The sequence below is a fragment of the Bufo gargarizans genome, chromosome 7 (assembly GCF_014858855.1).
Source record: "Bufo gargarizans isolate SCDJY-AF-19 chromosome 7, ASM1485885v1, whole genome shotgun sequence".
Lineage (NCBI taxonomy): Eukaryota > Metazoa > Chordata > Amphibia > Anura > Bufonidae > Bufo > Bufo gargarizans.
In genome coordinates, this window is record NC_058086.1 from 80,426,245 (window position 1) to 80,451,113 (window position 24,869).

General features: G+C 43.6%; 1 protein-coding gene across 7 annotated transcripts in view; it reads left to right on the top strand.

The window, feature by feature from the left end:
- XPNPEP3 (X-prolyl aminopeptidase 3) overlaps nucleotides 1-24,869 on the top strand; it is a 548,503-nt gene that overhangs the window by 258,210 nt on the left and 265,424 nt on the right. For all 7 annotated transcript variants that reach the window (XM_044302131.1, XM_044302133.1, XM_044302134.1 and 4 more), the window contains 2 exons: nucleotides 12,861-12,923; nucleotides 19,896-20,009. In XM_044302131.1, coding sequence (XP_044158066.1) covers nucleotides 12,861-12,923; nucleotides 19,896-20,009 — 177 coding nt within the window. The remainder of the gene's footprint in view (nucleotides 1-12,860; nucleotides 12,924-19,895; nucleotides 20,010-24,869) is intronic.

The window sequence follows — 24,869 nt, forward strand, 5'->3', positions numbered from 1 at the left end:
TAACATGCTCAGCCACCCAAAGGGTGTTCACCATTTGGGATTTTATAAACTGTAAAAGCAAAGGGGTAATTTATATCTGCCCGTGCCCATGCCCCAAAGACTATATTGGAAAAACGTTCAGGGAGCTAAGGAAAAGGGAGGGGGAACATGTTAATGATGTCAAAAACAACAAAATCACACCAGTGGCGAGTCACATACATGAATATCATGCAGGGGACCCTCGTGCACTTAGATTTTCGGCACTGGAACTTGTCCCAATATCCCAGAGAAAAGAAAACTGGAACAATAAGATACTGCGGAGGGAAGCGGAATGGATCTATAGGTGCCACTCACAAGCCCCCTCTGGCCTTAATGAAAGGCTTACCTTTACCTGTTTTCTGTAAAATAATCATGCCCCCTAGTGACGGAATACGGATATTAAAGTGGGAGGTATTGCAGTCCTGGAATCTCTGTTCTCCACGCTTCCCTCTACATTCCTTGAGTAACTAAATACAGTCCTAACTGGTCATGAGTACACAAAGTACTCAAAAAACTATATCAAAAAGCGTTTTAGTTAGATCATGCTTAACCCGAGTTTCAATATCTAATTTTATCTAATAAATTCTAATGTTCTCATTAGGTGATGACTATAATCAATTACCGTAACCATGCATCCCCTGATCAGAAGAGCTACAACTGCGAACAAATTATGTCCTGTTTTTATCATTTTTGAAAAAGTTTTGGGGCATGATCAAATCTGGGTGTCCTGGGGGAGAAAGTACATAAACCATTAGGCAATTCCGAATATAGCATATATGAACAGCAATTTTATTATGCCATTCGGATTGTACTATCTAGCCTATTAAAATATATGGCTGACTAATGAGACTGATAAGAGACTAATAACCCCCCCCCCCCCCCTTTCCTCTTCCCTGTGCTAACTAGCGCCTTAATAAGTTAACTTCAGGGGGCAATTGGTGCAATACCTCTATGCACTTCCCCTACACCGTAACTACCCGGGGAGAAGCTGGAATGCCGCAGCATCGCTAAACCGGAAATGACGTCTGCGGTCCAGCAGACCGGAAACGATGCTTGCGTTCCAGGACACCGGATGTTGCGGACGGCGTACGTTCCACACACCGGACATTCGGCTCCTGGAGGTGTAAACGCGCGCTCGTGCACTCATTTAAATCAAGCCTGCACAGGGAAGCCCCACTGCCTTACCAAACACGGCAAGTGGCAGTCCGGACACTATTGCAGCATATCACCAGTAAGTTTCTTCACCTATGGACGCCAAGAGATGGGCGATCCAGTAAGTAAATACCAACGATTTATTTATTTAGTTTCAGGTGGCATCCCTCTTCATTGATAAGAGAGTCTGTGTGAGTTATCCTGCCCCAAGTATGGCCTGCCTCACGGTATCATCCAGGACATAGTATTTACACTTTTTATCTATCTATTTATCCTGCTTTGATCCATGATGTTATTCATAACAACTATCATCCTTTAACCGACCCCCTGATGAACCGTAGTGGGGAAACGCATCGGGGTTAAAATCAACATCAGCATACAGGGAGTGCAGAATTATTAGGCAAGTTGTATTTTTGAGGATTAATTTTATTATTGAACAACAACCATGTTCTCAATGAACCCAAAAAACTCATTAATATCAAAGCTGAATATTTTTGGAAGTAGTTTTTAGTTTGTTTTTAGTTTTAGCTATTTTAGGGGGATATCTGTGTGTGCAGGTGACTATTACTGTGCATAATTATTAGGCAACTTAACAAAAAACAAATATATACCCATTTCAATTATTTATTTTTACCAGTGAAACCAATATAACATCTCAACATTCACAAATATACATTTCTGACATTCAAAAACAAAACAAAAACAAATCAGTGACCAATATAGCCACCTTTCTTTGCAAGGACACTCAAAAGCCTGCCATCCATGGATTCTGTCAGTGTTTTGATCTGTTCACCATCAACATTGCGTGCAGCAGCAACCACAGCCTCCCAGACACTGTTCAGAGAGGTGTACTGTTTTCCCTCCTTGTAAATCTCACATTTGATGATGGACCACAGGTTCTCAATGGGGTTCAGATCAGGTGAACAAGGAGGCCATGTCATTAGATTTTCTTCTTTTATACCCTTTCTTGCCAGCCACGCTGTGGAATACTTGGACGCGTGTGATGGAGCATTGTCCTGCATGAAAATCATGTTTTTCTTGAAGGATGCAGACTTCTTCCTGTACCACTGCTTGAAGAAGGTGTCTTCCAGAAACTGGCAGTAGGACTGGGAGTTGAGCTTGACTCCATCCTCAACCCAAAAAGGCCCCACAAGCTCATCTTTGATGATACCAGCCCAAACCAGTACTCCACCTCCACCTTGCTGGCGTCTGAGTCGGACTGGAGCTCTCTGCCCTTTACCAATCCATCTGGCCCATCAAGACTCACTCTCATTTCATCAGTCCATAAAACCTTAGAAAAATCAGTCTTGAGATATTTCTTGGCCCAGTCTTGACGTTTCAGCTTGTGTGTCTTGTTCAGTGGTGGTCGTCTTTCAGCCTTTCTTACCTTGGCCATGTCTCTGAGTATTGCACACCTTGTGCTTTTGGGCACTCCAGTGATGTTGCAGCTCTTAAATATGGCCAAACTGGTGGCAAGTGGCATCTTGGCAGCTGCACGCTTGACTTTTCTCAGTTCATGGGCAGTTATTTTGCGCCTTGGTTTTTCCACACGCTTCTTGCGACACTGTTGACTATTTTGAATGAAACGCTTGATTGTTCGATGATCACGCTTCAGAAGCTTTGCAATTTTAAGAGTGCTGCATCCCTCTGCAAGATATCTCACTATTTTTGACTTTTCTGAGCCTGTCAAGTCCTTCTTTTGACCCATTTTGCCAAAGGAAAGGAAGTTGCCTAATAATTATGCACACCTGATATAGGTTGTTGATGTCATTAGACCACACCCCTTCTCATTACAGAGATGCACATCACCTAATATGCTTAATTGGTAGTAGGCTTTCGAGCCTATACAGCTTGGAGTAAGACAACATGCATAAAGAGGATGATGTGGTCAAAAATACTAATTTGCCTAATAATTCTGCACTCCCTGTATGTGTAAAAATTCCCAAGGTACAGGGCCAGATACAGGGAGAGAACCATCCCCAGTACCCATAATAAGTGCCCTAACCTTTCCCCATGTCCCACACCTCTCATAAATGTCATTAGTGCCCTTGGAATTTGCACTACTTAAATCTTATTTATTTTTTGCACCAATTCATGGTGGTAGCTGGGCGATATCCTGTCCTGATATATATGTTTTTTGGTAACCCAGTTATCATAGGGTGATACTTTTTGCTTTTTAAATTGAACTAATAAAAGCTACATTTTAAAAGTGTCCTCTAGGCTAATATTCACTTTCACGGACACTTATACTATTATTATCTATCAAATTTTCCTTTGAGTTTTTATTTACATCCAAATCAGGTGAACGGTGTAGGATTGACAACAGTTTGCTTCTGTGCCTCCCACTTGTTAAGGGACCAATAGTAATGGGACATAAAAATAATCATAAATCAAACTTTCTCTTTTTAATACTTGGTTGCAAATCCTTTGCAGTCAATTACAGCCTGAAGTCTGGAACGCATAGACATCACCAGATGCTTGGTTTCATCCCTGGTGATGCTCTGCCAGGCCTCTACTGCAACTGTCTTCCGTTCCTGCTTGTTCTTGGGGCATTTTCCCTTCAGTTTTGTCTTCAGCAAGTGAAATGCATGCTTAATCGGATTCAGGTCAGGTGATTGACTTGGCCATTGAAAAACATTCCACTTCTTTCCCTCTTTGGTTGCTTTTGCAGTATGCTTTGGGTCATTGTCCATCTGCACTGTGAAGTGCCGTCCAATGAGTTCTGTAGCATTTGGCTGAATATGAGCAGATAATATTGCCCGAAACACTTAAGAATTCATCCTGCTGCTTTTGTCAGCAGTCACATCATCAATAAATACAAGAGAACCAGTTCCATTGGCAGCCATGCATGCCCACGCCATGACAATACCACCACCATGCTTCACTGATAAGGTGGTATGCTTAGGATCATGAGCAGTTCCTTTCCTTCTCCATACTCTTCTCTTCCCATCAGTCTGGTACAAGTTGATCTTGGTCTCATCTGTCCATAGGATGTTGTTCCAGAACTGTGAAGACTTTTTTAGATGTTGTTTGGCAAACTCTAATCTGGCCTTCCTGTTTTTGAGGCTCATCAATGGTTTACATCTTGTGGTGAACCCTCTGTATTCACTCTGGTGAAGTCTTCTCTTGATTGTTGACTTTGACACACATACACCTACCTCCTGGAGAGTGTTCTTGATCTGGCCAACTGTTGTGAAGGGTGTTTTCTTCACCAGGGAAATAATTCTTCGGTCATTCACCACAGTTGTTTTCGGTTGTCTTCTGGGTTTTTGGTGTTGCTGAGCTCACTAGTGCGTTCCTTCTTTTTAAGAATGTTCCAAACAGTTGTTTTGGCCACGCCTAATGTTTTTTCTATCTCTCTGATCTGGTTTGTTTATTTTTTTAAGCCTAATGATGGCTTGCTTCACTGATTGTGACAGCTCTTTGGATCTCCTCTTGAGCGTTGACAGCAACAGTCCAAATGCAAATAGCACACTTGAAATGACCTCTGGGCCTTTTATCTGCTCATTGTAATTGGGATAATGAGGGAATAACACACACCTGGCCATGGAACAGCTGAGAAGCCAATTGTCCCATTACTTTTGGTCCCTTAACAAGTGGGAGGCACATTTGCAAACTGTTGTAATTCCAACACCGTTCACCTGATTTGGATGTAAATACCCTCAAATTAAAGCTGACTATCTGCAGTTAAAGCACATCTTCTTCCTTTCATTTCAAATCCATCGTGGTGGTGTATAGAGCCAAAAATGTAAGAATTGTGTTGATGTCCCAATATTTATGGACCTGACTGTTGGTAGAAATCAATGCCAGCCAAGCAAAGTTTTCTCACACAGTTCTGTACGACACCAAAAGCACAATAAAATGGACCTCTGATTTATAAAATTTTTTTTTTTGGTACCCTAGCAACATCTTTTCTTAAATGCGGATGTGTATTTGATAAAAACTTAAGGTTTTTGCTGAAACAGATCCACAAAAAACTGAACAAATATCTGGAAAGGAAAAATACTAATGTGTGAATAGACTCTTAGTGTATGAATGGATGTCCGTAGTGTATTACGGATCCTCTCCGCATCCATTCCATCCCTATAGAGAATGAATGGGTCCGCACCCGTTCCGCACAATTGCGGAACAGATGCGGACCACATTTGCGGACGTATGAATGGAGCCTTAGGGTTATTCACACTCTAAAAAAGATGGGTGAGGGGTGATCTAATAACTACGTATAATTATATCAGGGGTCAGTACAGAGATCTATCCCATCATCTATTTATCCCCAGGACTGTGACTATGACAAGGGGACATCCTCTGCGTATGTTTGTACACAAACATAGAAGAGGATTATTTACGGTAAGAGCAGTGAGACTATGGAACTCTCTGTCTGAGGAGGTGGTGATGGTGAATTCACTAAAAGAGTTAGAGGGGCCTGGATGTATTTCTGGTGTGTAATAATATTACAGGTTATAGTTACTAGAATTCTGGAGAGGTTGTTGATCCAGGGAGTTATTCTGACTTCCTGATTGGAGTAAGGAATACATTTTTGTCTGCTAACAGGAGGAAAATGTATTTTTTATCCTTACAAACTATGTTACTAATATGCAATTTTCAGAAAACCCCTTTAACCTCTTCTTGACCACCCACCATAAATTTGCAACGGATGTTGGGTGTCTACAGATAGCACCTGCCTAGGAGATAAACGGACGCCATAGCCGCTGGGTGTCTACTGTTTTTACACACCAGAAGGCAGAGTTATCGCTGATTGCAGAAATGTAACGCCTCAGATGCCGTCAGTTGTGACAATGGTATCCGAGCAGTTAATTTTCTGGGAGTGTAGTATCCCCAGGGACAGAATGGCTCCCTCGCACCAAGATCACAGGAGCTGTTTGGTTTCATTGCGGGGTCAGGAGCGGCGCAGGGAGCAGAGACCCAGGTAAGTATATGCCCCCCTCCCCACTGGATGTTTTCATCCGTGCACGGGGAGAAGCAGCAGCAGTGGTGCAGGAAGTGGAGACCCAGGTAAGTATGTTTCCGGTGATGAGCCTGGCACATGATATTGGATAACCCCTTTGAAAATTCAAGGTATATACATATAGCTAAATTAAAGAAAAAATTAAAAAGTTATGACTGTTGGAACACAGAGGAGGAAAAATGTTACTGGTCCTTAAGGCTAAAATTAGTTATGTCACTAAGGGGTTAAAATACACTTCAGTCACCTGAGTTGTACACTACCTATATTTTATTCAGACGCAATTTGATCTACAATAACAAAGTGACATTTTCCGGAAGGTTTCTCCAATATTAATGTGATTATTAGGGGGTTAATTTGCATTACATTTGTGTTTGTCCATTTTATGTTTTATTCTTGTCCTTGCTGCTATTTTTTATTTCTGAGATGTTTGCCTGTGCAGCATGGCTGATTGCTTTGTGGACTTGAAGAAAACGTGTCACCAAAAATATTGTCTGCCAGGTAAAACAGATAGCGGCACATAACCCTTTTTATAATCCGTTTTTATTTTACAGATTTATTTATTCTATTTCCTGAACTTGATTTTAGGGGCTGGCATCTTGCCTGAGCTATTCTTAACAGCAATTAGAAAACATTAAGAAGCTTGCTTTATGGCAGCCCTATGGGCCATAGACTCAATCGTCAGGAGATAACCTCATTGACTTCTATGAGGGAGTTTGCTAGACATCCTCTGTGACCTGTGAAGAGGTCATTGTACAAGGAAAGAATAGATAAGCTTTGACAATCACCTATTTTGAATGGTAGATTCTGTATTATCTATACACAGAGGTGATATCATTACAGACAGGATTAGATTGACAGATAGTGTTGAGCGCGAATATCACCACTTCGAGAATTTGCGAATATTTAGAATATAGTGCTATATATTCGTATTCGTGAATAGTGTTGAATATTCTAATCGTAAATTTATCACGAATATATTACATTGCTTATTTTCACAATCAAGTAAACAATGACTGGAGATAGCGAATTTGAGAATTTATGGCGAATATTCGCCCAAAACCTTGCAAAGTATCGCGAATTCGGATATTGTCTATGCCGCTCATCACTAATAACAGATAAGCGGATAACTGCAGTAAAGTGATCTGCACAGACCAAGAAGTGGCGCCTATTATTAGGCTTAGTAACCAGTGTGAAAGCTGCAGGAATTTGGGGATTTTCTTTAAATAGAGATAATGACTTGGAAAATTGAAAATAACATTACCAAAAAATTATTTAAAAACAGTGATTAAAACAATAGGTCATTTTCTGATGACACAATCCCTTTAAATTTTTTTCTTTGAATACCTCCTTTACAGCCTCTGTGAGTCTTTCTAAAAATCTGCAAAGATCTTTAAAAATCTATCTGATCTGGGTTTAGGTAATATGCTGTTCTGGTATGGCATACTGAAAGTAAATCAGCTGATTGTGTATTTTGGCAATGTGATAACTTGGGTATACAGAGAAGCTTTGTATCCTGAATCTTGCACAGATCAGAGTGAACAACACGTTTAGATCCTAGGTGTGAACTCATACTAAATCGCAAATCGGTTGACTTGGATTTGCGGATGGAGTAGAGTTAACACTGAGTTGTGTTATCTAATCTAAGCAAACACATTCAATTGCTTTTCAGTGGCTTTTGTCTCAAGATAACACGATGAGTTAAGAAATTTAAGTTAAGAGCTGGCGTGATAACCCATCTATACATGATTTGCATGCTTAACCTTAGGAAAGGTAAAGGGGTTATCTTCAGGAGAGGTTATCGATATCAAATCAGCAGGGGTCCATTACCTGCCACCCCTGCCGATCAGCAGTCTAAAGAGGTTGCCACTGAGTCGTCTTCACTGTTGACATCTTCGCTATCTAGAGGACACTCTGCTCACGTGATTGCCACTGCTTCAAACCGGCGATTGGCGGTGGTGTCGTTTGTCACACCCCCGCTGATCTAATATTGAATATCTATCCTGAGGATAAGCCACCAATATCTAAGCATAGCACAATCTCTTTAAAGTTTTTGCTGTAATATTTTATTTGTTTAGTCAAAAATATTTACTAGTATCTCACAAACTGAGTGTTCTTGAGTTGAAGATCATAAAGAGATATAGTGAGGTCAGTGAGACGAGAGCGTGGGCTTGATCCATAGGTTTCCAGTGGAGGTGAAATAAGAATGATCTATGTAGTCCAGTTTGAGGATGCTTCAGTGCCAAGTTTAATGCAGCATGTATTACAGAATAGAGATGACATCCAGTTGTTCTGACAAGACAAAGGTGTAAAGGTCAGGACAGTGTAATGTAAGTGCACCCCCTGCTGGCTTTAAAATTAAATTTCACCCTGCAGTCTGTGAATTAACCCCTTCCTGCCCTGACTGTGGCACAAAGGGGTTAAAGGGGCTTTCCGACATTTTTATACTGATTACTAGGGATGGACAGGTTTGGTGGGGATCCAACACCCAGGAACCCCACTAATCAGCTGTTTGAGAAGGCACCAGTGCTCCTGTGAGCACCGCAGCCTTCTCACAGCTCACCAAGCACAGCACTATACATTGTATAGCGGTTATGCTTGGTATTTCACTCTCTCAGCTTTTCCTAGGCTAGTGACGACAAGTTTATCGGTCACGTGGCCTAGGCGCAGTTCAGCCCATACAAGTGAATGTGGCTGAGCTTGGTAAGCTGCAGCTGCTGGAGGACCCAGGTGTAGGACCCCCACCAATCAGATACTGATGATCCTGAGGATAGGTCAGCCATATAATTCATCTCAGAAAACCCCTTGATTCACTTTTTTTAATTAAAAAATAAATCACGACTTGCAATATTAATAAGTTTCATTCCAGATGGATGATTTGGTTTAAAAAAAAAGAAGTCATTCCAGGAGTGAGTGGTGCAGAAAACTAGAGTAGCAATTCTAGGCAAAAGTGTTAGGTTTAAAGATGAGCCAAACAAAGTCAACACACACTCAACCAAATTTGACTTCAAATATTACCCTCATGATAAATTCTCCCTACTATGTCTAACTTAAAAACTTTATTTAAAGAATACAGGTATAGCAGATGCTAAAGTAATCAAGATGGCATGCTATGTTAGTAGGATAACACGATTGTGGTTGCATTGCCTGCTACATCTGTGTGCCATTTTCTAATTACACATTCCATTTAAAGGGGTTGCCTCACTTCAATAAATTACTTTTATCATGTAATACATATTGCCTCCTTTGCTGGCTTGATTCATTTTTCCATCGCATTACACACTGCTTGCAGCGCAGATAAGAGGTGGCTGGGACATGAGCTGCTGCATATGCATGCCTATATACCCCCTCGACCACTACCACCGTACCGGTCACCAGGTAGTTAGGCATTTTTTCCTATCGTGTGCAAGCACAGCCACTGCTGCTGGATTGCAGCAAATGGCATTTAATCATAAAAGTTTTTCTTATTTTAATTGGAAACTAGACATTTGCTGAAGTAAGACAACCCCTTTCATTATATATATATATATATATATATATATATATATATATAATCCAGAAAAGTAGGCGGCACTCCAAGAAAGATGAAAAAGTGAACTTTATTCACCCAGGTGGTGCAACGTTTCGGTTCCTTGCACCACCTGGGTGAATAAAGTTCACTTTTTCATCTTTCTTGGAGTGCCGCCTACTTTTCTGGATTACAAATTGGGGTAAGAAGCCTATTCCCCTGGAGACGTGCACCCTCTTTTTCTTTGATTGTGTTCCAGTGCCGCCATTTTTCCTGTGTATATATATATATATATATATATATATATATATATATTTTTTTTTATTTTTTTTTTTTTATTGCAAACTTTAGGTTTGCTGGTACTCTGGATGGGTCATCAGTATGTGATTGTGGGCGTCCGACACCCGGGACCCCTGCAGATCAGCTCCTGACAATTGTGTCTATTGCCCATGGGTTATTAAATAAAGTCCCTTTTAGGAACCCTCGGGATATTATTAGTAATAACACATCTATGGTCTATTCAGACCCTAAATTCCCTGTAGGGGTCCCTAACTGAAAATAAAAATATTTCTTTATTAGTTATTATTTTAAAATAAATAAACCAAACAATTATAGAAAACTATTAAAATTATCAGTGTCTGATGGAGGGTACAATTGGAGTGTATGAATGTATTTGCCTTTGTCACATGTAGCCACTGTGGAGTGCAGTGCCTCCCATTCATTTGTATGGGGTATAGCTGCACTTACAAGCCTCTACTAATACTTTGTTTGTGCATTCATACAATGTGATGGCAGATTGAGCGCTCCTATTAAGATCCTTTTATCGTTCGGCCTTTATATTCAGGCTGGACAACAGTGAAACAATGTTGCTAGGTTTGTGTGTACTTTTGAAGCTGCCACTAGTCTGCTCAATTCACTTGTCTCTAGGCTACACTCTACACTTTTGTGCTACTGACTGCTCTATTTCATCCATAGAAGTCACTGTTCGTGCTAAACCGCTCATGTGGCATGCTCAATTCCACTCCTCAATGTCTGGTGCTGTCTCTGCAGCGTACTCTTTTATTACTAGTCTCTAACCTTTCAGGCACTGTTTAAAATACAGGACGTCATACCACCCCTCCCGACATGTTTCGCCACGCTCGGTGGCTTCGTCAGGGGATGTGGGGTATATTCCACATACCCCACATCCCCTGACGAAGCCACCGAGCGTGGCGAAACATGTCGGGAGGGGTGGTATAACGTCCTGTATTTTAAACAGTGCCTGAAAGGTTAGGGACTAGTAATAAAAGAGTACGCTGCAGAGACAGCACCAGACATTGAGGAATGGAATTGAGCATGCCACATGAGCGGTTTAGCGCGAACAGTGACTTCTATGGATGAAATAGAGCAGTCAGTAGCACAAAAGTGTAGAGTGTAGCCTAGAGACAAGTGAATTGAGCAGACTAGTGGCAGCTTCAAAAGTACACACAAACCTAGCAACATTGTTTCACTGTTGTCCAGCCTGAATATAAAGGCCGAACGATAAAAGGATCTTAATAGGATCGCTCAATCTGCCATCACATTGTATGAATGCACAAACAAAGTATTAGCAGAGGCTTGCAAGTGCAGCTATACCCCATACAAATGAATGGGAGGCACTGCACTCCATAGTGGCTACATGTGACAAAGGCAAATATATTCATACACTCCAATTGTACCCTCCATCAGACACTGATAATTTTAATAGTTTTGTATAGTTGTTTGGTTTATTTATTTTAAAATAATAACTAATAAAGAAATATTTTTATTTTCAGTTAGGGACCCCTACAGGGAATTTAGGGTCTGAATAGACCATAGATGTGTTATTGCCCATGGGGCTGCCGCAAAGCAACTTTCCAAATGCTGTTAAGAACAGCTCAGGCAAGGTGGCCGCCCCCATAGCCATGTTCAGGAAATAGAATTAAAAATCTACAATCAGAAAATAAAAAAATTAGAAAAAAAGTATATGTGTTACAATCTGATTTTAACTGGCAGATAAAATTTCTGGTGACACATTTCCTTGACTCTTTTCCCATAAAACAGTTCTGCTCAGCTGCGCTTGCTCTATTTCTTGCTGCTGGCAGATTACACTGCATTTTCTTTGTGACAGGTACCCTTTAAAGTGATATTCAACAGGTGACTGGCTTCTATGAAATGAAGGGATAGAGGATAACAAATTGGTGGGGGGACCAATGAGACTGGTTAAGCATGCATGCTGCTCCTCCGTTCATTTTCTTTGGGACTGCTGGAGATAGCCTAGGGCCCACCAGTAAAATGTATTCTGAGTGTCCAATGTATAGCTACTGTATTGAAGCAGCAGCAAGACTGTACAAGATGACAAATTATAGGGGTCCCTGCAATGACATTGAAAAGACAGGTCTCTAAGTAAAGAGGAAGGAAGCTAGATACCCTGCCTATGTACCTAGAAGTCATCTCAGCCATCGGATGCATCTATAATATTAAAGTGGATAGTTTGCAAAATAAAGTATTAACCAATTTTTATATGACATAGCCTGGTTGACATGCTGTACACTATATGTAGTGTAGTCAGTCTACTTTACCATAAACCACTTGTGCAGGGGGTGAAAGACTAAGGGCCTACCTTGCACAGGGGCCCACTGGTGCATTCACCTGTTCCCATGTGGGCCAGTCTGAGTCTGGTTGAGTACAGTGCTTGGCTCTCTCCAAAAGTCCCATACAAAAAGAATAGAGGAAACGTGTGCATGCTCAACCAGTCGCTCTATTTATATGGGGCACAGAGCCCCCGTTCTTGTGTGTTGGTCCCAGCTGTCAGATCCAAACAATTTAACAGTTATATCCTATGCTGTAGATCAGGGATGGCCAACCTGAGGCTCTCCAGCTGTTGCAAAACTACAACTCCCAGCATGCCCAGACTGCCTACAGCTAGCAGCCTACAGCAGGGCATGGTGGGAGCTGTAGTTTTACAACAGCTGGAGAGCCGCAGGTTGGCCATGCCTGCTGTAGATAGAGGATGAATTTTACTAACCAGAATAGACCTTTAACACAAAAAAAAGCCCAAATCCATGATTGGTGTGTAGAAGTAACTGCAACAGAAAACATTAGAAGAGACACATGCAAGTGCTTTGAGATCTACATATGATTTATTATCAAGTACTAGTTTTGGTGGATATATTTATGTTGTATGCCTTGTTACATTCTTTCCTGACATTTTTCCTTCAGGCTTTCATAGAGACTATGCATTGGTGTAAGGCTCCAGTGGACGAAGCTTTAATATATGCCAAGGTGAGAAACCCTGAAAAGACTGAATATATTTCAATATTATTTTTTATATTCTATTCTGAGCAAGTACATTACAGAAGATTCTGATTACTTTATCTATTGTATGTAAGTAAGGCTACTTTCACACTAGCGTTCGATCGGATCCGTTCTGAACGGATCCGATCATATTAATGCAGACGGAGGCTCCGTTCAGAACGGATCCGTCTGCATTAAAATGGCAAAAAAAAGCTAAGTGTGAAAATGGCCTCGGACGGATCCGTCCAGACTTTCAATGTAAAGTCAATGGGGGACGGATCGGCTTGAAGATTGAGCCATATTGTGGCATCTTCAAACGGATCCGTCCCCATTGACTTACATTGTAAGTCTGGACGGATCCGTACGCCTCCGCACGGCCAGGCGGACACCCGAACGCTGCAAGCAGCGTTCAGCTGTCCGCCTGTCCGTGCGGAGGCGAGCGGAGCGGAGGCTGAATGCCGCCAGACTGATGCAGTCTGAGCGGATCCGCTCCATTCAGACTGCATCAGGGCTGGACGGCTGCGTTCGGGTCCGCTCGTGAGCCCCTTCAAACGGAGTTCACGAGCGGACACCCGAACGCTAGTGTGAAAGCAGCCTAATTACCAAAAATACTAAGGCCTGTTTCACATAAGCATTTAAGCTGATCTGGGAACACCCTGTTGGATCTGCTTAACCAGCCTTACTATATGGTTTTATTGGAAAAATTAATTTTAACGGAACAGGTTACTGTCTATAATGGGATCACTTTTCTTTGTTATTCAGGAATACTCTTAAGGCCCTAATACATGATAAACTATTGTTGACTAAGCTCTCCAATCATTTACAATGTATTAGGAGTTCTAAACTTTCCCCCAACAGATGATATTAGTGCAGAGAAGGATCAGGCACATTGGGTTTCAATGCTTGATCATTGTGTTCTTCCAAGACTAAGGCTACTTTCACACTGGCGTTTTGGCTTTTTGTTTGTGAGATCCGTTCAGGGCTCTCAGCTGTCCAAAATGTATCAGTTTTGCCCTAATGCATTCTGAATGGAAAAGGATCCGCTCAGAGTGCATCAGTTTGCCTCCGTTCCCTCTCCATTCCGCTTTGGAATGACGAAACTGAGCCAAACGGATCCGTTCTGACACACAATGTAAGTCAATGGGGACTGGCCCTAATGCATTCTGAATGGAAAAGGATCCGCTCAGAATGCATCAGTTTGCCTCCGTTCCCTCTCCATTCCGCTTTGGAATGACGAAACTGAGCCAAACGGATCCGTTCTGACACGCAATGTAAGTCTATGACACTGGCACAATAGAAAACTGATCCGTCCTCCTTTGACTTTCAATAGTGTTCAAGACTGATCCATCTTGGCTATGTTAAAGATAATACAAACGGATCCGTTCTGAACGGATGCAGACGGTTATATTATCTGAACAGATCCGCACCAAACGCGAGTGTGAAATTAGCCTAAGCCACCACCAGATGTGTCTTGTAGCAGCTTTGCTTTCCTTAACAGGGTATGTAGGTGTATTGAGGGGAGATATCTGTTTGTTTAATGAGCATTTGGCCAACAGTTATTGAAGCCATCTTTCTGGCCATTAACGTTATATTGCTGTTGACTCCTAGCTACTATTTCTCCCATATGCATGTGCTCTGAGAGAGGAGTAAGTCGCAGCCAGATACTTCTAAAAAGGGCCTTTTCTTCCCTAAGTACAAAGGTTCTTTATTGAAATCCAACAGCTTGAGCCTTCTTTCCCCCAACATCTGTAATTTAGTGGGAGAGTTGAGACACATATCATACACACTAAATGTTTGGCTAATGCAGACAAAATTAGTAGGTTTTGATGCCATTAAAAGGTTTGTTCAGCTTCATTTGTTGATAGGTTCTGGCTCCATAGGTCCACCTTAGTCCCCACATGTAAACTTCCGGCAAGGATGGGGATCACATGCACCGCTGGAGGCAATGACTGGCCACAGCAGTGAAGTGTCCCCAATGTGGCAAGAGACTGCAGTGATGTGCCACTTGGAGGCACATCAGAGTTGTAGCCAGTCAGCCTTCATCTGTGCTGGACGTTTACATGTGGGGACTAAAGCACAGCAGAGATACAAAGCTGGAGCCAACGGTTGGAGAGTAGGTAAGTATGCTTCCCTTGACAGGTCCCTTTGGTTGTTTTTAGTTAATTTTAATACCTAATATAAGTTTACTTTCACAATTGCGTTAAACTTTTCTGGAGTTCCCTCCTAGGGGCTCAATACCGGTAAAAAACTGATCAGTTTTATCCTAATGCATTCTGAATGGAGAGCAATCTGTTCAGTATGCATCAGGATGTCTTCAGTTCAGTCACTGTACTGTTTTTGAACAGAGAAATTATCACAGCATGCTGATGTATTTTCTCAGTCCAAAATTACGGAACACTTGGCATTGATTTCCATTGAAATGTATTAATTACAGATTACCAAGTGGTCTGGAAAACGGATCCGGTTTCCCAGTCTGCGCATGTGCAGACCTTTAAAAATGTGAAAAACATAAATACCGGATGACATCAGAGAGAGACGGATCCGGTATTTCAATGCATTTGTCAGACGCATCCTCAGCCGAATCCGGAAACAAATGCTATCCATTTGTATACGGATTTCCGGATCCAGCAGGCAGTTCCGGCAACCGAAGTGTGAAAGTACCCTAAGGAAGGAGGATGAGTGACTCTGTTAGAGCATCACTTATTGCACTAATACGTGCAGTGCTCTTTTATAGGCATCTTTAACTAGGCCTATCAAGAGAACAATACAGCTGTCAAACAGTTCTACTATTTTACTTACAAATAACATCTTTCCCTTGCACCAGCAGTAAACTAAACAATGGCCCAGGCTTACTAATCCTAAAGATGGAAAGGGGGTCAGTTAGCACATCCCAAACCGCAGAAGCACATTGCTATGGCAGGGAACAACGCTAAAAGACAAAAAAAGCAATGCGACAACTCACTGCAATATAAAGTACAAAATTGCATAATAATTACAAGTGCTACACTATAAGTGAGAGATGCTTGGCAAATCGTTTTGTACAAAATTATTTGAGCCCGTCTGCCGCGCATCAAGGCGATCTCTTTTAGACGGGTTCCTAACACTAAATTCTACCTGTTAAGGCCTCATGCACACGACAGTTTTTTTTCACGGTCCGCAAAAACGGGGTCCGTGGGTCCGTGATCCGTGACCGTTTTTTCGTCCGTGGGTCTTCCTTGATTTTTGGAGGATCCACGGACATGAAAAAAAAGTCGTTTTGGTGTCCGCCTGGCCGTGCGGAGCCAAACGGATCCGTCCTGAATTACAATGCAAGTCAATGGGGACGGATCCGTTTGATGTTGACACAATATGGTGCCATTTCAAACGGATCCGTCCCCATTGACTTTCAATGTAAAGTCTGGAGTTCTTTTATACCATCAGATTGGAGTTTTCTCCAATCCGATGGTATATTTTAACTTGAAGCGTCCCCATCACCATGGGAACGCCTCTATGTTAGAATATACTGTCGGATATGAGCTACTTCGTGAACCTCAGATCCGACAGTATATTCTAACACAGAGGCGTTCCCATGGTGATGGGGACGCTTCAGGTTAGAATACACTACAAACTTTGTACAAGACTGCCCCCTGCTGCCTGGCAGCACCCGATCTCTTACAGGGGGATATGATAGCACAATTAACCCCTTTAGGTGCGGCACCTAAAGGGGTTAATTGTACTATCATATTCCCCTGTAAGAGATCAGGGCTGCCAGGCAGCAGGGGGCAGCCCTCCCCCCCTCCCCAGTTTGAATATCGTTGGTGGCACAGTGTGCCAACCACCATCGGCCCCCCCTCCCTCCCTCTATTGTATTAAATCGTTGGTGGCACAGTGTGCCAACCACCATCGGCCCCCCTCCCTCCCTCTATTGTATTAAATCGTTGGTGGCACAGTGTGCCAACCACCATTGCCCCCCCCCCTCCCTCTATTGTATTAAATCGTTGGTGGCACAGTGTGCCAACCACCATCGCCCCCCCCCTCCCTCTATAGCAGTAACATTGGTGGCAGTGTGCGGTCTCCCATTCCCCCCCCCCCCCACATCATTGGTGGCAGCGGAGTTCCGATCGGAGTCCCAGTTTAATCGCTGGGGCTCCGATCGGTAACCATGGCAACCAGGACGCTACTGCAGCCCTGGTTGCCATGGTTACTTAGCAATAGTACAACAGTAGAAGATTCATACTTACCTGCTTGCTGCTGCGATGTCTGTGTCCGGCCGGGAGCTCCTTCTACTGGTAAGTGAAAGGTCTGTGCGGCGCATTGCTAAAGAACTGTCACTTACCAGTAGGAGGAGCTCCCGGCCGTTCACAGACATCGCAGCAGCAAGCAGGTAAGTATGAATCTTCTACTGTTGAGACCGCACACTGCCACCAATGTTACTGCTATAGAGGGAGGGGGGGGGGGCGATGGTGGTTGGCACACTGTGCCACCAACGATTTAATACAATAGAGGGAGGGAGGGGGGCCGATGGTGGTTGGCACACTGTGCCACCAACGATTTAATACAATAGAGGGAGGGAGGGGGGGCGATGGTGGGGGCACACTGTGCCACCAACGATTAAATACAATAGAGGGAGGGGGGGGGGCGATGGTGGGGGCACACTGTGCCACCAACGATTTATTACAATAGAGGGAGGGGGGGGGGCGATGGTGGGCGCACACTGTGCCACCAACGATATTCAAACTGGGGAGGGGGGGGGGGTCTGCCCCCTGTTGCCTGGCAGCCCTGATCTCTTACAGGGGAATATGATAGTACAATTAACCCCTTTAGGTGCCGCACCTGAAGGGGTTAATTGTGCTATCATATCCCCCTGTAAGAGATCGGGTGCTGCCAGGCAGCAGGGGGCAGTCTTATACAAAGTTTGCAGTGTCCCCATCACCACGAAGTGAAAACTTAGATCAGAAAAAGCTTTTATGCAGACGGATCTTCGGATCCGTCTGTATGAAAGCAACCTACGGCCACGGATCACGGACACGGATGCCAATCTTGTGTGCATCCGTGTTCTTTCACGGACCCATTGACTTGAATGGGTCCGTGAACCGTTGTCCGTCAAAAAAATAGGACAGGTCATATTTTTTTGACGGACAGGATACACGGATCACGGCCTCGGCTGCAAAACGGTGCATTTTCCGATTTTTCCACGGACCCATTGAAAGTCAATGGGTCCGCGAAAAAAAACGGAAAACGGCACAACGGCCACGGATGCACACAACGGTCGTGTGCATGAGGCCTTAGTGACATGACCGCTACCATACACTACAGGGAGTGTAGGTTCCACATGCATGCTGGGTCTGCTTCAATAACTGTCATTTTGGGTGCCAAAATGGCCTCCACTGTATCCAATGAGTGCAGGTACCAACATGCATGCCGGCCCACTCCACAACACTCCCGGCGCCAAATGGCCACCAAAGACTGCAGTGAGAGTCCACAAACTATCTCACTCCTGGTGCCAAATGGCTTCAGTGAGTGAGGGGGAGCAGGCCAAGCTATACACTCACACTAATTCAAATCAGCCTATAGGGCAGACAAGCTGGTCAGGAGTGCATGACTGAGGAGGCCGCCATACCTCCCAGTACAAACTGCAAAGAAAGAAAAAAAAGGGGTCTGACTGGCAAAGTTCCAACCAACTCGATTCAGTCCAAACTGATTCACTCATCCTTAGATTTACTGTGTGTACTCAGGCAAGTCCTGGACTTTATTACGCAGCCGTGCTCATCAAGCAGTTATGATACAGTGACAGCATCCCACCTGTTGGGATGAGTAGAAAAGTACGAGGGCCAAGGATCATTTCCCAACCTCTCACTATCCTACACAGCAGCACTTTTTAAAAATCTTATTTATACCACAGTCTGCTTCACTGGATATGTACTAAAGAGTCATATCTACTGTGTATGGGCACCAGTGTGGGATAACTACTATGTTGGGTCACTAACGGAGCATAACTACTGTGTGGGGACACCAAGAGGGGGTTAACTACTATGTGAGGGCACTAATGACATTTTACTTTGTAGGAGCACTAAGGGGTCATTTAACTGTGAAGGGAGCAATAAAGGGACATAACTACTGTTGGGTCTTTAATGGAACATTCTAATGTGTAGGGGCACTAAGGGGCCATAACTACTGTGTGTGAGCATTTCATGTGTGGGGTCATTAAGGGGGCATTCTGCTGTGAAGGTGGCACTAAAGAGACATAACCACAGAGTGGGTGGAGGGTTCTCTGGCAAGCATGGGCAGTCTTTACTAGCTGCATGAGGGGGTTTGTGAGGAAGTTGCTTGGTATGGAGGGGGAGGTATTAAAAAAATTGCTGTGGGTCCCAGCCTTTTCTAGTTACGTCACTAGTGTTACCTATGTATATTTACAATAGTATAGTACTGTTGAAATAAGGAGAAACAGCCCAACATTTTTTAAAAAAAATTCTATGAATACGGAGTTTAAAAAAGAATACCCCTTTCTGACAAAGTGTCCCTTTAAGTCTTGCTAATATGAGAGGTCTCATTAGTTTAAATTTTGCTTTGCGGTAATAGGACATATGGACAAGCATTTCCTAATGGAACAACTCCTTTCACATTCCTTCTCAGTCTCTGTTTTACAGGAGTATAAAGACAACTGTAAAACATGGCTTGCCATGTTGTATCATGTGAGCTCCCTGAGCTTTAAAGAGGCTCTCCAGGATTTTTATATTGATTGTTTATGCTCAACCATTCTCAGATGCCTACTTTCCGCACTGTAGCTGCAACGAAACAGCTGTTCGAAGGGTTTTCAGGGTGACCCCCCTTTGATCTGATATAGACGGCCTATGTAGAGCATAGGCCATCAATATAAAAAATACTGTCCAACCCTTTTAAGAGTCTTACATTTGCAACAAGAACAGTAATTATGAGACCGCAAAATATCCATTAATATAACTGTATTTAATTCCTTAACAGTTTGATTTTGAGTGCCGATCCCGAGGTGCTGAAATTCTTGCTTACCCACCAGTGGTTGCTGGAGGAAACAGAGCTAATACACTGCACTATGTGAATAATAATCAGATAGTCAAGGTATGTATCAGTCTTGTTCAGTATTCTATGACTAATTTCTTTGCTTTTATATCATGTTGTTTAGGATTTTTGTTCTCCATCCACTTTAGGGTGCATTCACAGTATTGTGCGGTCCGCAAAACATGCATACCGGGAGTGTGCGTTCTGCAATTTTCAGACCGCACATGGCTGGCTTTATATAAAGAATGCCAATTCTTGTCCACAGTTATGCCGCAGAACAGAGTGCTGTCCGCATCTTTTTCGGCCCCATTGAAATGGGTCTGCACCCGTTCCGCTAAATTGCGGAACAGATGATGATCCATTTATACGGTCATGTGAATGCACCCTTTGACACATTTTCTGCCACGCACTACTTTTTTAAATTATAAATATTAAAATAAAATCCCACAAAAATGTGGAAAAACAATGATTATGTTTTAACAAAAATAGTTTAGTGAGACTTAAGACCCCTTTACACCACTCGATGGAGCAGACGATTGTCTGGAAGGAAGCATTCCTTCCTGACATTTGCATGCTCAGTCAGTGGAGATGACTCCTGCATTTACATGTAGCAATCCCCTCTGTGGTATGGGGAGGAGCCACAGGCTTACAGGTTACAACCATCGCTTGTCCCCATACAGAATCATTGTTTGCCCTAGTAGAGTGCTGTCTAAACAGCAATCTGCTGTCAGCAAACGATGATTTAGGTATCCGCACCAACTATCCTAATTGGTAGCACCTTTGCACCATCAGATTATCGCTAACCAGTATTCATACAATAATCTGCCTGAACATCAGGCAGTGTAAAGAGGCATTTAGGCTGCTTTCAAACAGCCAGTGTTTTATCAGCAATTTCACTGATGGTGAGACAAAACCAGGAGTGGGTTGATAACGTAGAATAGGTGCAGATCTTTCCATGATACCTTATCTCTGTGTAGCCTCCACACCTGGTTTTGGCTCACAATCACTGATGGAAATCACTGATCAAACACCAACTGTATTAAAGCAGCCTTAGGCCTCATGCACACGACAGTTTTTTTTCACGGCCCGCAAAAACGGGGTCCGTGGGTCCGTGATCCGTGACCGTTTTTCCGTCCGTGGGTCTTCCTTGATTTTTGGAGGATCCACGGACAGGAAAAAAAAGTCATTTTGGTGTCCGCCTGGCCGTGCGGAGCCAAACGGATCCGTCCTGAATTACAATGCAAGTCAATGGGGACGGATCCGTTTGATGTTGACACAATATGGTGCCATTTCAAACGGATCCGTCCCCATTGACTTTCAATGTAAAGTCTGGAGTTCTGTTATACCATCGGATTGGAGTTTTCTCCAATCCGATGGTATATTTTAACTTGTAGCGTCCCCATCACCATGGGAACGCCTCTATGTTAGAATATACTGTCGGATATGAGCTACATCGTGAAACTCATTTCCGACAGTATATTCTAACACAGAGGCGTTCCCATGGTGATGGAGACGCTTCAGGTTAGAATATACAAAAAAACTGTGTACATGACTGTCCCCTGCTGCCTGGCAGGTGCTGCCAGGCAGCAGGGGGCAGACCCCCCCCCCCCCCTGTTTTTAACTCATTGGTGGCCAGTGGGCCCCCCCTCCCCTGTTGTTAACTCGTTGGTGGCCAGTGTGCGCAACCCCCTCCCTCCCTCTATTGTAATAATAGCATTGGGGCCAGTGTGCGCGCCCCCCCAACCCCCCCCCCCTCCCTCCCTCTATTGTAATAATAGCATTGGGGCCAGTGTGCGCGCCCCCCCAACCCCCCCCCCCCCTCCCTCCCTCTATTGTAATAATAGCATTGGGGCCATTGTGCCCCCCCCCCCCCCCCCCCGATCATCGGTGCCAGCGGAGTAGAAGATTCATACTTACCTGGCTGCTGGCTGCTGCGATCTCTGTGTCCGGCCAGGAGCTCCTCCTACTGGTAAGTGACAGGTCTGTGCGGTGCATTGCTGTCACTTACCAGTAGGAGGAGCTCCCGGCCGGACGCAGACATCGCAGCAGCCAGCAGCCAGGTAAGTATGAAAATCTTCTACTCCGCTGCCACCGATGATCGGGGGGGGGGGGGGGGGAGGGGGTGCGCACACTGGCCCCAATGCTATTATTACAATAGAGGGAGGGAGGGAGGGGGGGGGTTGGGGGGGTGCGCACACTGGCCCCAATGTATTAAAACAATAGAGGGAGGGAGGGGGGGGGGGGTTGGGGGGCGCGCGCACACTGGCCCCAATGTATTAAAACAATAGAGGGAGGGAGGGGGGTGCGCACACTGGCCACCAACGAGTTAACAACAGGGGAGGGGGGGGCCGCACAATGATATTCAAACTGGGGAGGGGGGGGTCTGCCCCCTGCTGCCTGGCAGCCCTGATCTCTTACAGGGGGATATGATAGTACAATTAACCCCTTCAGGTGCCGCACCTGATGGGGTTAATTGTACTATCATATCCCCCTGTAAGAGATCGGGTGCTGCCAGGCAGCAGGGGGCAGTCTTGTACAGTGTATTCTAACTAGAAGCGTCCCATCACCATGGGAACGCCTCTGTGTTAGAATATACTGTCGGATCGGAGTTTTCACGAAGTGAAAACTCAGCTCTGAAAAAGCTTTTATGCAGACGGATCTTCGGATCCGTCTGTATGAAACTAAAACCTACGGCCACGGATCACGGACACGGATGCCAATCTTGTGTGCATCCGTGTTCTTTCACGGACCCATTGACTTGAATGGGCCCGTGAACCGTTGGCCGTGAAAAAAATAGGACAGGTCATATTTTTTTCACGGCCAGGAAACACGGCTCACGGATGCGGCTGCCAAACGGTGCATTTTCCGATTTTTCCACGGACCCATTGAAAGTCAATGGGTCCGTGAAAAAAAACGGAAAACGGCACAACGGCCACGGATGCACACAACGGTCGTGTGCATGAGGCCTCAGGCTGGGGCTGTATGGAGATCACTGTGTGACCAAAGATCGCTGTGTAGCAGTGTAGACAATTAACTGAATAGAGTTGCAGAGTGACTTGCACATTATTTCGACCGCAAAATCACAAAAAATTGTGTTACTAAGTACAGATAACAATGATTATGGGATTGGAGAACCTTTTAAGGTGGCCATACAGTTTAGATAACTGGCGGTTAGAAATGATTTCTAGAGTACAGAAGGTGTCAGCATATTCTGAAGCGGTTTCCAGCCTGAAAACTGCAAAGTTTTGGGATTACCTTTGTATAGGTAATGACATGCAACATTATTTAAACACCAGTAAAAATTCTTAAAATATGATTAATTAACAAATGCTTGATTTAAACAATAGATCTGTTTCTGATGTTACATTCCCATTTAAACTGAACCTATCATCAAAAAAATGCAATGCTATCTGCAGGCAGGAAGAGCTGAGCAGATTGATATATATTTTTGTGGGAAACAATACAATAAAACTTGTAATTTTTACATTTATATCTGCAGCCCTGTGAAGTGCTATTTGTACAGGAGGGAAGGGGTTTACAGTGACTGACAACTATCTCTATGTACACTTATAAACACAATGCGGTCAGTCACTGATAACCCCTCCCTCCTGTATTGATAGGTATCCACAGGAAGTGGAAAAAAACATATATATAAATGTACAAATTACTGGTTGTACTGAATCTTTGCTTACCAAACTATATAGCAATCTGCTCAGCTTTTCCTGCTCTATAACATGGTGCATTTAGATTGCATTGCATTTTTGGATGACAGATCCTCTTTAAGGGGTATAAGGGTGCCTTCACATATGGCTCAGTTTTTTCAAAAAAGTTTTCTGCAGCTGAAAATCCATTCAATTTACCTGGTACTTCCCACCGAAATAACCTCATTCAAATAAATGGAGCTGATTTACAGTCACAGAATATTTTCTGCAACAAAATTAGCGTAATGAAGTTATATAATTTCCCAGTATACAGTCCATTCTGCAGTCTCAGGTTTTTCAAGTGCTTTGATGCAGTCATTCAATAGGAATCTTCATTATGTACTTCTAGGGGATCAAAATCTGTACAGGTAAAATTATGTACATTAAGACCTCTTTCACACGGGCGTCGCGGGTGAGGACCGTATGCGTTCAGGGTGCATTGCGGGAAACCAACGCAAGTAGGCACGCAAATGCAGTCAGTTTTGTCTGCGATTGCGTTCCGATGTTCAGAGAAAAAACTCAATGTGGTACCCATACCCGAACCTGGAAGTAAAATGTCCATTGAGGGTTAAAAAATAATAAACATAACTCGCCTCATTAGTGCCGGATCCGGCACTAATACATTCCTATGGAGAAAAATGGCGGATCCGGCATTCAGGCAAGGGTTCAGTTTTTTTGGCCAGTGATAAAACCACAGCATGCTGCGGTATTATCTTCATGCTGAACAGTCAAAAAGACTGAACTGAAGACATCCTGATGCATGCTCAACGGATTGCTCTCCATTCAGAATGCATGGGGATAAAACTGATCAGTTCTTTTCTGGTATTGAGCCCCTAGGACGGAACTCTATGCCAGAAAAGAAAAACGCTAGTGTGAAAGTACCCTTACTAAGCATTCTGTATTAAGAATGCTATTATTTTCCCTTATAAACAATGTTATAAGGGAAAATAATACAGTGAACAGACTGGGGTCCGGGGGGGGGGGGGGGGTGCTCATCCCTATCATCTCCTAGCAACCATGCGTGAAAATCGCGATTTTCACGTAGCCTCATTCATTTCTATGGGGCCTGCATTGCATGAAAAACGCACAACATAGAGCATGCTGCGATTTTCACACAAGCCACAAGTGATGCGTGAAAATCACAGCTCATCTACACAGCCCCATTGAAGTGAATGGGTCCAGATTCAGTGCGGGTGCAATGCGTTCACCTCAAGCATTG